The following is a 16,087-nucleotide window of genomic DNA, read 5'->3' on the forward strand; positions in this document are numbered from 1 at the left end:
TTCCCTATGTAATTAAATCTTAAATCACTAAAACTAAGTCATAGGATTTAGAGCAGAAAGGTACCTTACAGGGAAGCTAAACCAAGTCTCTTATTTTATACATGAAGAAACTGAGGCTTAGATATATTAAATGATTTACCTAAGGTTATACAAACAGTGACTAGCACAGCCAAGATTGGCACCTTGTTCCTCTGATGGAGAGATCAATGGTTCAGCTGCCTCTCTGTCACCAAAATGTCTGCCCGCTACTACCCGAGCATATGAAAGATGGCTTACTGAATCTTTCCCTAAAACATTCCCCATCCCCATCCCCATTTCCCTGTAATTGTTGTCAATACCATTTAGATTTAGCTTTACTCTCTTACATTTATTTAGTAAATATAATTCTATCACCTCCTGCTGCACAGTATTTCTTGGATATTTTCACTGACTGTATCTCTCACCCAGTCCCTTACAGGTTCCTAGTAACCTTAAATCTGGTCCATGCATTCTTCATCATGTGGTTCTTACATTCATTTCCTATGCCCTCTTCCAATTGTTCCTGCACAGCTCTTAACTCTAAACACACTGTGACAGCCTCATTTCCTGCTTAAAATCTTTTGATATATTTCTGTCATCTTCTAGATAAAGGAGTCTTAACTTTTTTTATATCATGGACCCCTTTGGAAGTCTGTTGAAACCTTTCTCAGAATGATGTTTTTAGAAGCATTAAATAAATAAGAGTATCGATGATAGCACTTTACAGATATTATTTTATTTGCCCCTCACAACCACTCTGTGATGTGGGTACTATTATGATACCCATTTTACAGCTGAAAACACGGAGGCAGATAGAGGTTAAGTATCTCAGCCAGTGTCAATCCCCTAGTACATGTTAGAGGCAGCATTGGAAAATAGGTCTTCCCAACTCCAGATCCAGTGCTCCATTCACTGTGCCATGCAGGTGGTGGGACATAGGATATATATCTATATATTTATACGTATAGATATATATAGAGATAGACACAGATATATAGATATATGTGTATATATGATTACAAAGACAACTATTCATGTTGAATTACAGTTATCAAAGTACTTTTTAAAAGTTCACAGACCCCAGGTTAAGAAGCCCTGTTCTAGGTTAAATTCTATTTCCACAGTACTACAAAAGTCCTTTTTATTAACTACCCTTTAGGAACAAAATAATTCTCATCCTCTGTTATGCTTCTGCCTGCTCCTTAAGCAAATGTACTTGCCATCCCCTATGTACAGACCTCCCTAAATGTTATTATTTGCTGAAGCTAAGTCATTAGATGCCTCCCATTTGCCACCATGTAATTGTTCTCCTTTAAGACTCATGATTTTTTTCTATTTAAAAATCTTAGTAAAGAAAGGAACATTTCCCTACACACAGCAGAAAAAGAAAAGGGAATTCTATATGAAATTGTGAATTTCCATTTTATACTGCTAGCTCTTAAAAAAAAAAAACTACAAAAAATCCTACGTATTAGTTTCAAAAACTTCCCTGCTTTTCTGCGCTTTCTACTGAACTTCTCTGAGTTTTCTTCTACACATTATAAATTTGATAAAAATGACAAGACATCATGTTAGTTTCTTTTCTTCTAGGAAGTCTTCAAGCATCAAGCATCAAGTTTTCCTAATATTATAGTAGTTTATTTATGCCAGGATGAATTTCTTATATGCAAATGAATTTGCTTTTATTTTTCCCACTTGACTGTCCCTTTAAAAATAAATACAATGTCTTTATCCATTCTAAAATCTTATACCTTCTAGAACTGTGCCATATGATCCCATGACTGCTCAATAAATGATGATAATGAGCATGTTTGACTATGCAGTCACCCAGCATCCTTTACACAGGAAACCATACGTAAACCAGTACATAGTAAGAACACATCATCAAATGAGAATCTGCAGTGACCCAAGGACAGAACATAAAACAAACTTGGCACATAGTAATGGAGAAACAGTTCTAAGGTTCATTTCCTGCTGTACCAGCTAGACCACCTGAGATTATTTGAACCAAAGTTATTTGAAACCATTGTATGTTTGTGAAATAAATTTAATAAACCTACATGTTGAATGACTTCTATAATCTCATCTTGAACCTGGTGACAGAGGTGTGAATGTGTGCTCCCATTTGAAGTCTTAACCTGGATGCTGAGTTTTTTGGTTTTTTCACTTGTGAGTCTATGATATAATGTCCAGTGTTTAAGTAGGTACCTCTCCTTTCTTTTTCCTAGGTTAGGAAAGGAAAATAACATGATACCACTAAAAAGATTGATTTTACAACAACCATGAAGCATATGATAAGAGCACAAGAATAATCAATACAAAAACAACAGACTGGTCTTAATACTTTTATGTGTTTGTACAGATTATTCACAATTGCCTCCATAGTGGTTGGAATTTTTTTTAAAAGTTGCCTTTGCTTTTAATGTTTCTTAGGTGAAGGGATCAGTGTCTATTCCTCTCCCTTTTCTAGAGATCTCTCCTTTAACATTTTGACGTCTTCTACTGATCCTAGCTCTTGCCCACAAGCACTCACATGCAGTAGGAATCCAGCACATTACACTTGGTTGCTTTAGGACCAATTAATATTTTTACTGCAGTTTCAGCATTGGGAATTTGGTACCACTCTAAATGGTGGCACCAATTGTGCATAGCAACATTCCTATGGATGGAGGGGGAAAAGTTGATACCTGTGTAACAACTGAAGAAGCCTTCATCTTGGCAGACATTTCAGAAATAAGTGGGATATTTCTGATGATTAGTCTTCAACAGGACAGAATGTTGGAGTAAGGAGTTCCAGAAATTTCTGCGCCAGTTGAGGACTGGCAGTTGGTTCCTTCCAGCTGTTCCTAACAGGGTTCTCTCTGCAGGAATTGAAAAATGGCTCATAATTATGAAGTAGTAAGAAGTCTAGGATTTTTATCCAATAGTTTGTTTTGTTACTTTTTTTTTTTCAGAATCTGAAGGGATAGGAAATGGGATGTAAATCTAATAATGAAAGGCTTATAAATATTCTTAACTTTATGTCTATATGATGCCCAAACAACAGTTGAATAAATCAAATAACTGGTCAGTTTGGTGAAAAAAATCCAAGTGGTAATTTTTTGTCATATAAGACTTCACATCTAGTTGTACTGAATTTTTCACTGGCTATGTTGGTATCATGTAGATTGCCTGAGGGAAGGGATTCTCTGCAGTAATTTTAATCTTTGGACATCACAATTCTCAGGCAGACACTTACTTATTGGTAACTAGGCTTACTCATGTTCTTATGTTGTACATCTGCTGAAGAAAAAGGGGAGAAGAAGGGAATAGGACACTGCTTAGATAAGATTTCTTTCCCCTCAGTTAAACGGACAAATTTTCAACTCTTCTTGGAAAGGGAGGCATATGGCTATTCATTTTATATTAATTAAAAGTTCAAAAACTAGCACGTGTATACATATGTTTGCATAAAGAAGTTTAATATAATAAAATGCAAAAATAATTATTAGACAATGGTGGATTACTAGTAAGTGTATATATGAATGACATAAACTATCAGGCTACCAGAAAAAATGTACTTTTATCTTATTTGGTTAGCTTCTCTTTCGCTTTCCTCCTAGATGTGGGTCTCACTTTAAGAAAATAATGCATGTGAAAATATGAACTTACAAGACAAACAAATTACGGGATTGTTCATATAACCAACCATTTGGTTTTTTTAATACCAAAAGAGTGACTGAAGATGTTATCTAGACAGTAAGGCTCCTTAATATTTAGTACATGTGCTACATTACTATGGGATCCACTTTGCAGAAATTTGATTTACATAAGAACTCACCTTTTATCTATACAAAGGTAAAATTATATTCTTAAATGGGATTTAGAATTGAGTAATTTACCCTTAATATAGTTCCACAACTGAACAGAGTCTGAAATTATCTGCTGAATTGGAGCCATGTACCATTACATTTAAATAACTGGGAAAAACCCAGAATAATCTAGAACAGGAAGAAATACTAGTCAGTAAGATAATGACCAGTAAAATGAAATTAATTCAGTTCAATCTGTGCTGTAGAAATCTGTTCTATTTCTTTGAAAGGGTTGTTTTCTTTTGAAATTATGCTAGGGATGATATATACACCCACACAGCATAATGGCTATGAATATGCATGTGCTTTTTAAAGTCTACCACTAAAATGGTAAGGTTCAATAATTAATTTACTCTCTTAAAGTTTTTCATTATTTGCTCAAGTGCTATAGTACTTTTAAGGTTTTAATGATTATGGTGGAGAGTATCATTAGAAATAAGCAAGAAGAGGAGAAAGGTGGGTTGGTATTGTCAGATCTCAAATTATATTACAAAGCAGTAATTATCAAAACTATCTGGTACTGAGCAAAAAATAGGAAAATACATTAGAAGTACAGATTAGATAAGTAAACACATAAATCAATAAACCTAAGAACACCAACAACTGCAGAAGGGACTCTGTATTTGATAATAACTATCATGAAAACTAGAAAGCAATTTGGTGAAAATAATTTTAGACAAGCATCTTACAGCATAAAATGATATAGTGGGAAGATAACTCAATTATGAGTCAGAGAATCTGTTTGAATTCCAGCTCTACCATTTATTATCTATGTGACCTTGGTCAAGTCATTTAATCTGGGCCTCAGTTGCCTCACCTACAAAAATGAAGAGTGTGAACTAGAGGACAGTAATTTCCTTTCAGATTCTAAATCTATGACCCAATGAGTACAAATAAAAAAGTCAAGTTGAGAGAGAGAGAGAGAGAGGGAGAGAGAGAGAGAGAACACAGGTTATGCTATTTCCAATTGTGGGTAAGGGAAAAATTCACAAACAGATATAGGATCAAGGAGTTTATAAAATGCTTTTGCACCAATAAAATACAAGCAACTAGAATCAGAAGAAAAGTTATGGAAAGGGGAAAAAACTTTTGCATTAAACATTTCTGTTAAAAATACGATGCTCAGAGTCTATAGGGGAGTTGATTGATACTAACCCATAAGAATGTATTAAGAATTTTATTTTTTAACTGGTCTTTTTTGTGATCTCTTATGCATCCTTTGTAATAAGAACTCCCAAGATAAAAATCAAATGTAGAAATACTACTTTAGGGCTCTTCTACCTTCTAATACAAATCTAAATCTCTAAATCTAAGTTTAGTTAGTAATGTAGATAACTTTCTGAAATGTCCTCACAATTCACGTCCTTAATTTTAAGCATTTATTAACTATAGTTTTTAATTATGGACTCCTATCTAATCATTATTGCATTAGTGCTTAATGTTTTGCATTCCAACTGTCAAAAGCAAAGACACAGGTAAAGAAAGAAGGGCCGTAATGAGGCCATTAGTAACTGTCATGCATTTTCTGTGGAAAAGTGAGAGTTTCCCATTCTAATTTCTAATGAGTTTCTATGTTTAGGTATGATTGACCAAAACCTTCTTTTATGACACTTGCAGTAAACTAAGTATTCTATAATTATGTGGCATAGTATCAAATGTAGAGTAAAACAGCCTATTTCTTCACAGATTTCAAACCAGGAGCTTTTTAAAATACAGAAAAGTCACAAAATTTCAAACAGCGAATCATCTGAAAATAATTGAAAAGTTAGCATTTTTATTATCCTATTCTTTTCCTATAAGACATTTTACATTTTAACAAACGATTATTTATCTGAGATACAGCTTACATACCTACTATAACTAAATTTTTTATGGCATTTAGAAATACCATAATAGTTCACCAATGATTCTAAAATTATCTGAGTGACGTTTCTGGAGTTCATCTGAGCAAAGATCATTCAGAGCAAGCATAAGAATATTTCTAATTAACAAGCTCCACTATTGGCGACATCTTTTCCTATTTCCAAAGAGGTGAACAAGCACAAAATGCCATAGGCAAAATGCAATCCCATGTTATCAAATAAATGTTCAAGGTGCAGCTTATAATGTTGAAAAATAGAAAACTAAATTGACCTTGATGAAGTGTGTCTTCTTTTGTCTGTTCCCAGGAAAGTTGATTCCGGGTATTTCTAGTGCTGAAATGATTAGAGTTAACAGCTTTTCCCCTGCATTTTATTTTACAGGGTCTCTTCATCTTCCTGATATATGGGGTGTACAACACAGAGGTAAGTCTGCTCCCAGTGTCTCAAGGCTGACAGAGTGAAGGAGAGAGATGACAGGTTTCTTATCTTGATAACTGAGGGACAAAGTTGGCTCTCCCTAGCAGCGTCCCACTGCCCTTCATGCTTGGGCTGGCTTATATGCATCCAGCTTACATTAAACACAGACACCCCCAACAAAGGGACAGACTCATTTCTCATAGGCACGCACTGATATTTTACTGCTGTTTTAAGGTTTTGAATTTCCAGTCTTTCTTTGAACACTTGGCTGTATTAAGGTTTCCCAGCTGGAGGGACAGAACTGGACCATTTAGGGTGGTATGCAATTAGGAATTCATTTTTTTTTTTAACTCTGAAAACAGTATGTAGAACATAATATGTCATCAAATACTGCTTTCTTTTGGGGAATCGCCTTTAATATTTTACAAATTATTGGTAGCAATCTGAGGCCTTTGGGCACTTATTCATCATGACATTCATTAGGCCAGCATGGCACAGCAGCCGTGGTGCTGACCAGCGGTGTGACCCTGGACAAGTCCTTTCCCCTTCCACGTTTTCGTACTCTAAGTAGCATATGCTTAATAAAAATGCTCCCCACCTCCCAGGATGGCTGTGGGGCACACCATAGCGGCTCTGTAAACGTGAACTGCACACAGCTCATGGATTAGATGCCAGAGAACACTAGAAGAAAGAAAACGCTCTGGTTTAGTTCTGTGATCCAGAAAACACCATCAAAGGCGATGCACCGTTAGAGCTCTGGCCTGCCAGGTCAGGACACACTCATCCCGCGCCTGGCCCGCGCCGGGCACCTGGGCAAAGGGATTTATGGAAGCCCAAGGGAGAAAGGCCGCTTCAGGGGGCTGCGAGACGAAGCGCCCACCGTGCCCAGCCCGGCGGATGCAGAGAGGCCGGGCAGCGCCCGTCCCCCGGAGCCCACAAGGAGATGCCCCGGCCCCGCACGCAGGTGTCGGCCCGCTTGGGCCGGGGCGGGCTCGGAGGGGGACCTGGGCGCGGGCCTGCGGCCGCCGCGGCGCCCCGGGGATACCCGGCCGGAGCTCCCGGGCGAGGCCGCGGAGGAGTGTGGGCATTTAAATAACGTTTAATGGTGCGGCGCGTGTGGGCGTGTGTTTTATAGGGCGGCTGAACGCGGATCGCGGGCGGTTTCCTTTTTGAATAGCCTTCAGGTAGGTTGGCAGGGAGGCAGCAGCCTTTCTTGTTTTGGCAAAGGTACCCGATTACGTTTTCCAAACAAGCCACTCCCACGACTGCAAAAGAACCGGGTCCGAGAGATCACGGACTAACTAACGCAGGGCCGAGGGGACGGCAGGACGACTGGGGCGGGGAGGGGCAGCCCGCCGCCCCACGGGCCGGGGGCCCCCTGCGCTCCCCTCCTTTCCCCGTCTGCCTCCTTTCTTTTCCCGGGCACCCTTTTTCTCCCTGCCAGGCAGCCCTGATGACCCCCATCCCAAGTCCTCGGCCCTTCTGGCCCGGCCAGTGGCACGTCTAAAGGGCCCTACACGCTCCGGGCCCTCATTTCCCTCGGCCTCGGCCCGGGCCCACCCCGCCGGTCACCTCACAAATCCCCGCCCCGCTGGCCCCACACGAGTCGGCCCCAACCCTCGGGCCCAACCGCCCGAATGATTGACAGGCCGGCCGGGCGGAAGCTGTTGCGCAGGCGCCCTGGCTCCCCAGAGCTCCCCTCTGGCCGGGTCGAGTAGTTCCCAGCAGACCCCGCGCCGCGCCTGCGCAGTGCCAGGAAGGCTTTTAATTCCATTGTGGAGAGGACTCGGCGTTATTTTTATTAACTGGAGGCGACGGCGGCTGCGGTGGCGGCGGCGGGACCCGTAAGTGCTGCTGGGGGCCGGGAGGGGGGGAGGGGGAGGCCCGGGGTAGGGCCGCCGTACCATGCGCGCTGGGGCCGGAGGCGGCCGGGGATAAGCGCCGGGCGCGTTGCGGTCTGGGCGGCGGCGGCGGCGGCGGCGGGGTCTGAACGCCGCGGTGGTCCCGGCCCCGGGGCCCGGTTCCTCCTCCTTCCCTCCCTTCTCCTCCCTTTTCCTCCTCTCCTCAGCCAGGCCTCCTCCGGGGTATGAAAGTCGGCAGCGGGTTCCTGAGTAGCGGCGGCGGCGGCGGCAGCGGTAGCAGCAGCGGCGGCGGCGGCAGCGGCACCAGCGGCGGCGGCGGCGGCGGCAGCAGCAGCGCCAGCGGCGGCGGCGGCGGCAGGAGGGCGGAGATGGAACCCACCTTCCCCCCGAGTATGGTCATGTTCAACCACCGGCTCCCCCCGGTCACCAGCTTCACCCGGGCGGCGGTGGGGGCCGCCCCTCCCCCGCAGTGCGTCCTGTCCTCCTCCTCCTCTTCCTCCTCATCCTCCTCCTCCTCGGCCTCCTCCTCCTCCTCCTCGGCCTCCAACTCCGCAGCCCCGGCCGCCGAGCCTCCCCCGCCTCCTCCTCCTGCCCCGGACATGACTTTCAAGAAGGAGCCCGCGGCGTCGGCCGCGGCCTACCCCCCGCAGAGGAACTCGTGGGGCTTCCTGCAGTCCCTGGTGAGCATCAAACAGGAGAAGCCCACGGAGGCGGAGGAGCAGCATCACCACCACCACCACCACTACGGAGGCCTGTTCGCCGGGGCGGAGGGAGGCGGGGAGGGGGGGAGCCACGGCGTCATCCAGGATCTGAGCCTCCTGCACCAGCACGGCCAGCACCCGCCCCCCCCGCACCACCGGGACGTGCTCCTGGGCGGCGGCAGGACGGACGAGCCCCACGGCAGCGAGGAGCCAAAGCAGGACACTAACGTCAAGAAGGCCAAGAGGCCGAAGCCAGAGTCTCAGGGAATCAAAGCCAAGCGGAAGCCCGGCGCTTCGTCCAAGCCTTCTCTGGTGGGCGATGGAGAGGGTGCCATTCTGTCCCCAAGTCAGAAACCTCACATCTGCGAACACTGCAGCGCCGCTTTCCGGAGCTCCTACCACCTGCGCAGGCACGTCCTCATTCACACCGGGGAGAGACCCTTCCAGTGCAGCCAGTGCAGCATGGGCTTCATTCAGAAGTATCTCCTGCAGAGACATGAGAAGATCCACAGCAGAGAGAAGCCGTTTGGGTGCGATCAGTGCAGCATGAAGTTCATTCAGAAGTACCATATGGAGAGACACAAGAGGACACATAGTGGAGAAAAGCCATACAAGTGTGACACTTGTCAGCAGTATTTTTCAAGGACTGATAGATTGTTGAAGCACAGGCGCACGTGTGGTGAAGCCATAGCTAAAGGAGCAGCTAGTGCAGAACCTGGGTCATCAAACCATAACAATATGGGTAACCTGACTGTGTTGTCTCAGGGAAGTACAAGTTCTTCGAGGAGAAAAAATAAGTCAAAGAGCTTATCTATGGAAAACAAGGAACATAAGACTGGTAAAGCAAATGAGTCCCAAATTGCAAATAATATCAACATGCAGAGTTATACAGTAGAGATTCCTATTGTGTCTTCCAGTGGTGGCATAATTGGCGCTGGTATAGATGAATTACAAAAAAGGGTGCCAAAGTTGGTCTTCAAGAAAGGAAGCAGAAAAAATACAGACAAAAACTACCTTAATTTTGTGTCACCATTACCAGATATAGTTGGACAGAAGTCACTGTCAGGGAAACCGAGTGGTTCTCTTGGCATAGTGTCCAATAGCAGTGTGGAGGCCATTAGTCTTCTCCAGGGTGCAGGTGGCAAGCAAGGCCAGCTAAGTAGCAACTACGATGATGCCATGCAGTTTTCAAAGAAAAGAAGATACTTACAAACTGCCAGCGGTAACAGTGCCTTTTCTATAAACGTTGGACACATGGCCTCCCAACAGTCTGTCATCCAGTCTGCAGGTGTGAGCGTTATGGACAACGAAGCGCCATTATCACTTATTGATTCCTCATCTCTAAACACTGAGATAAAGTCTTGTCATGACAAGTCTGGAATCCCTGATGAAGTCTTACAAAGCCTTTTGGACCAGTACTCCAGTAAATCTGAGGGGCAGAAAGAGGATCCTTTCAATATAACAGAACAACGAGTTGATTTACACCCCTCAGGAGAACATTCAGACATGGTTCAAGAGGAAAATTTGAGCCCAGGCAACCAGACACCTTCAAATGACAAAGCAAACATGTTGCAAGGATATTCCAAGTACATCCAGCAAGCTTTTGAAAGATCAGCCAATAGCACTGGTTTTGCTTTTGGACCCAGTTTCCAGTTTGTTAGTTTGTCTTCAACTCTCCACAACCACACTTTATTTCCAGATAAACAAATATACACTACATCTCCCCTGGAGTGTGGTTTCAGCCAATCTGTTACCTCAGTGTTGCCAACTACATTGCCAAAGCCTCCTTTTGGGATGTTGCTTGGATCTCAACCAGGTTTTTATTTATCTGCTTTGGAGGCCACCCATCAGCAGCTGACTCCATCCCAGGAGCTGGATGATCTGATAGATCCACAGAAAAACTTAGAGACTTCATCAAGCTACCAGTCTACATCTCAGAAATTGACTAGCCAGAAGGAACAGAAAAACTTAGAGTCCTCCACAAGCTTTCAGATTCCATCTCAGGAGTTAACTAGCCAGATAGATCCTCAGAAAGACATAGAGCCTAGAACAACGTATCAAATTGAGAACTTTGCACAGGCATTTGGTTCTCAGTTTAAGTCGGGCAGCAGGGTGCCAATGACCTTTATCACTAACTCTAATGGAGAAGTGGACCATAGAGTAAGGACTTCAGTGTCAGATTTCTCAGGGTATACAAATATGATGTCTGATGTAAGTGAGCCATGTAGTACAAGAGTAAAGACACCAACCAGCCAAAGTTACAGGTAAGGTCCCAAGTGTGACCAGGCTGGGGGTCTTACGATGTAATTTTGTTTTATTTTGAGAACACTGCCATTGGAATGTTTCTACATGATCCTATTAAGAATAATGTAACATGCCCTTTCAATGCAACTTTTCATATTTAGTTTATTTTGTTAGTGTGATTTTAGCTCTGTTTGTATTATGATTTTTAATCAAAATCAATAGATTAAAAATAGTTTGACATTCAAAGTGACAATGTTTAGCAATCAAATTTACATGTATAGATTGTCAGGGAATAGCCCAAAAGTTTTAAATGCAAAAAAAAGAAAAACCTACAAAAAAAATTTTGTTCCTAGGATTAAGGTTTATTCTAATTGCTTTACTCTCAGGAAAGTGTAATAACGCATGGGAATTCTATACATTATCACTGTATTGGAATATCCAACTTGCAGATAGAAGAAAGATATACATTTCAACATTTAAGTAAGGGATCTAAAACATTTCAAATTGCTATCTCTATCTGGGCTGATCCAAAATTCTGAGATGTTGGCTACCTATATTTTGTTGCAGCTTTTCAAGTGTACTCTGATCTTCCAAACCACATTCATTCCAGAGTGGTAGAACAAATATTCTTGGATCTTTGATCAAAGCCTGGAATGATAGCTTTAATATAAAGAAGAATGAAAAGCGCCCTCCCCTCATCCCAACTATAACAAGGCTGTAATTCCATTAAGAGATTCTAGTGACATCAACAAAAATTGAAACCTAAGTGGTTGGTTTGTGTCATAAGAACCGTAAGATGGTATTATATAATTCATATAATTTTGGGGATGCATTTATTATACATGGTTTAAAACATTTTCTGTTCCACTTGTCTGCTAGTATCTCACACACCTCTGTGTTTTGTCTTTGTTCTCAACCCTGTTCTTCAAAGTTTTTGGGCCTTCCCTCCTTGTTCCCTTCTCCCTATCTTGACAGTTTGAATTTTTAAATGATTTACATTCCAAAACATAATTCATTATGTATTTTTTATATGTCTTATGGCATCAAATAGTCAACAGTAGTGTAAACGCCCTTCCCTCCCCCATTTGTAAATCCAGTACAAGTTTCCACGTATAATAATATCCTAACCCACTTACTCACAGCTCTGTGTAATAAGGTTGTAATTCTGTCTGGTGGCTTAACCAATGAGAATTGAGCTCAGTATTTCCTAATGACATCAGAACCTCTCTGAAATTGCAACCTTTCCTGTGCTTTCTGGAGTACAGGAGTCAGTATTGTACACGGATCTTGTGAAGTTAATGGAAACTTGCTAGGAACGCTAATGGCCATTCGAAGCTACTGATAGGCGGTGGCGCTGCTCTAAACCACTTTTTAGCAAATGTATTTTTTTCTGATTACATTTTTTATTGTACTTTGATGTTTATGCTCATGAGTTTTTTTATGTACTTTTGGTGATGTTTCAGTCCTATGTACTCTTCTGACGTCAGAAAAGTACCACTGGTTGTTTGCAGTCTTATTGTGTAATCAGCCTATTACAGGCTTCCATGTATAATAAAGTAATTAACATTGTGCAAGTGTACAACACTTCTGTTAGGAAAGCAGTGTTTGAAAAATAAGAAATTATTTAAAAAAATATTTCAGAATACCAGTTAATTTTTCTTCCCCACTTCCCCTTCCTTAGGCTGCTTTCACCAACTGAAGTCACCTGTTTGCCAATGCAAGGTTCTTAGAGAATTTATTTAATCCCCTAAATTCACTCTATACTAACATGAGTCTATATTTCTTATTACAGTTGAGTGCAGTAAGTTCTTCTATTTAGGTACAGAGTGCAAGCTGTAATCAAGGGATGGAGAGGACCTTTACCACTGTATCTCTTAAGCTGTATAATTTTTCTCAAATTTTTTTGTTTTATACAGGTTTTGAATTTCTTTAACTTTGTGTGTACTGAATATTGCATATGTACTATTCTGATTTGTTTGCTCTAGCTTAATACCAATAAAAAAATCCTGTTAATCACAAAATTGAGGAAAGGAGATATCACTTAATACCAAGTCATACTTTTCAGATTTCCTATTAACTAAATTCCATAGGATATTTATCATCTGTACCTAGCAGTTTTGGGACTTGTGCTTTTTAAAATTCAGTACACTTACTGTGTTAAGCGTAGATACTTTGCATCCAAGTTTATTGTAATTGGAAATCAGTTTGAATATTTTCATTTTTATTAGTGTTTTAGCTATGCACAATATTGTGAAACCATACAAATTACATATTTTGTAAATTAAAAGTTTTTTCTTGAAATTTTTGAGTTGGCTAATTGTAGATGCTATGCCAGGTAGATTATGTTCTAAGTCTTAAAGTAAGAGACTTAGTTTCCAACTTGTTTTGATCCTAAGTGCATTCTTTAAAATGTAATAAAGTATTAGCACTGAAAAAACTGAGAACATGTAATAGTGGAAAAGAATATTAAGTATAGATAAAAGTTCATAGTTGGAGAAGTTAAAGGGAGAAAAGCCTAAACTCCAGAAATAAGTAAAGGAACCTAGAGCATGTTATCATCAAGTTAGTGTTAAGAAAGCTTTTTGGGTCTTGGATAAATCTAAATAAGTGAGCTTGGAATGAATAATGATAAACATACACAGCCTACTAAGTGTGGAGAGAAAATAAGCTCTTACCAATAGAATAGCATTATCCATTATGAAAATTGTACATGAAAATTTGGTGGGCAAAATGAGTGATTTGCTGGGAAAATGTTACATGAATGGGATAGATCCATGACAGAGGGTTTATATTTTCAACATGAGTATTATACATAAGGAAATGTGTACTTTTAAACTTCTAGGCAGCAGTTTCTCAGCAGTAGACCCAAGGTCCCCCAAACATCAGGAAATGTAAATATGTTTGGTTGTCTTGTGTAGGTAGAGCTTATATCCTGGCTTTGGTCATTTCTTTGGAAAGAGATCTTCAAATGAGCAGAAATCCAGGGAGGGAATCCCTACATCTGTGAAATTTAGTTCTTCATATACATTTTGTGTAGTGGAATAACCTCAGGTCTTAGTGTCTGAGGGCCTGTGTTCAAATTATGTTTCAGATACATGCTAACCAAGTGACCACGGGCAAGTGATAACATTATAGATTTAGAGCTGGAAGGGACTTAAGACATAACCTAGTACAACCTCTTCATAGTTTATAAATGAGGAAACTAGGGCCCAGAATCATTAGGTGATGTACTCTAGGGACATAGAGATATTTATTGTTACAGCTGGGATTAAAACCCAGGTGCACTGACTCCCATCTCAGCACCCTCTCCCTGCTTCCAGCCATTTAAGCTCTCAGAACTGCAGTTTTCCCTTCTCTGCTGGGAGAGTTAACACTTGTACTACCCTACTTTACAAGCTTGTGAGGCAAACAGTTTGTAAACTTTAAAGGACTATAGAAATGCAAGCCATCAGGTTCTCAAATTTTTTTTTTTCTATCTGGACCTATTGTGTCATTGGATGTAGCTAGTTGCCAGTGATGAAGCTTAAGCAGTAGCCCTGCAACTTCTAATCTTACAGAGTTGCTTGGGGACACGAGAGGTTGTGGCACTTGTGCAGTGTCACACTGATGATAATGTGTCAGATGGGACTTCTAGCCCAGGTTCTATCTATCCTCTCTGTTCTGTCAGCTAGGCCCCACACATTTGCATTAAACTAACAAATAAGTAAGTGCCCACAGATTTGTTTCTTTCATCCTTATTTTCCACTATAGAATTTCCACATGTTCTTAGAATAATAAAGTATTATAAGCATTTATTATTTCAGTTTTTTTTTTGTTAATAAATTGAGTGGGAAATCTTATTCTTCTGACTTCAGTTATGTAGTTTTGGATCTAAGAACCATTGTTACTCAACGTGAATTAGAATAGTAGGTTTTAGACAACTGAAAGTATTAAGTTAAAAATTTGCTAGCCAATTCAAGGTCGATTTCAACTTACATAAAAAATAGTGATCATGTTTTATGTCTGTTTTGTACAGTAGTTTTAAAATGTCTGCCAACAGTGGTATGTTTCACTTTCATGTATTCTCTCTCTCTCTCTCTCTGTCCCTCTCTTTCATTCTTTCAGAGCTACAGAAAGCTAAATTTTTGGTTATTTCATTTATTTATTTTATGTACTGCTCTATATCCGAACTCAGATGCAAAATGAATTCCATCATCCCTGATACTTAACCATCCCTTGCCATTAAGGTAACTTAAACTGTGAACTGCTGTCAGTTTTGATCAGTTCTTGTTGGGACTGAACCATTAAACTAGTAGGTTTTCTACTTGAACTGAAGAACTTTTCTTCAAATAATTGGTTTTTAGAATTCACAGTGCCCTTTTTTTAAAGACTAAAACATAAGTACATAAGTAGCACTTTTTGACAGATAGTTTGCTAAGATTGTGAAGCAATGCTTCTTTGTTAGTGCTATGATATGACCCATGCATCATATTGCACAGTGTCATGTCAGTAATGTTCCATGAATGTTTGGTCATGGGATCCCCCTTGGTATTTTTGAAGGGAGATGTGGCAGTTCACCAACCTTCTTGTACCTTCTGTAAAATGATAAAAAGCTTGATGCCTCCTGGAAGCCTTGGAAATGTTTTATTTAGCAACTGTTCGACTTGTTTTCTTTTCTACCATCTTATCTCCTCTTTTATTATAATAGTGAGAATTACTATAAACATAGGATCTAGAAGTTTTGTTGCTGCCTTTACTTATATGTGGCCAAAACATCTGTCCTGTGACACTGCAGTTATTTTCAAGGAAATGAATATCAGGAGGCATACATTTTGAAGTATTTAACCCTTCGTAGGTTGTTCCTATTTTCCCATTGCCTTTACGTGTCTATTTTTGTAGATACGTAATTCTATAAATATATTGATCCTGCTTAATTCTTGGGTGTATTCTTGGGCTATTGTCTAGAGGACTGCCTTCAAAAAGTAGAATACAGTCCCTTTTAAATACGTTAAAAATAGATATTACCTATTTTTAAAAGATGATGCTGGACACTAATGGCATATTTAAATTAATCTGGAGCAAATACAAGCTTTTATGGAGCACTTTAACTTAGAGAAGAAACTTTAATTTCATAGCAAATTAGACTGATGTGT

The 16,087-nt window shown here is 40.7% G+C and overlaps 1 protein-coding gene across 2 annotated transcripts; it reads left to right on the top strand.

Moving 5' to 3' along the window:
* Nucleotides 1-7,873: 7,873 nt before the first annotated feature.
* On the top strand, nt 7,874-15,561 carry ZNF281 (zinc finger protein 281). 2 transcript variants are annotated; one of them, XM_072648276.1, is made up of 2 exons: nt 7,874-7,992; nt 8,217-15,561. In XM_072648276.1, the coding sequence occupies exon 2, from the start codon at nt 8,235-8,237 to the stop codon at nt 10,977-10,979; it is 2,745 nt and encodes a 914-aa protein (XP_072504377.1). In that variant the 5' UTR covers nt 7,874-7,992; nt 8,217-8,234; the 3' UTR covers nt 10,980-15,561. The 2 variants fall into 2 exon arrangements, with proteins under 2 accessions (XP_072504377.1, XP_072504376.1); XM_072648275.1 differs by having other exon boundaries at nt 7,898-7,992; nt 8,221-15,561.
* Nucleotides 15,562-16,087: the final 526 nt, after the last annotated feature.

The sequence above is a fragment of the Notamacropus eugenii genome, chromosome 2, assembly GCF_028372415.1.
Source record: "Notamacropus eugenii isolate mMacEug1 chromosome 2, mMacEug1.pri_v2, whole genome shotgun sequence".
Taxonomy (NCBI): Eukaryota; Metazoa; Chordata; class Mammalia; order Diprotodontia; family Macropodidae; genus Notamacropus; species Notamacropus eugenii.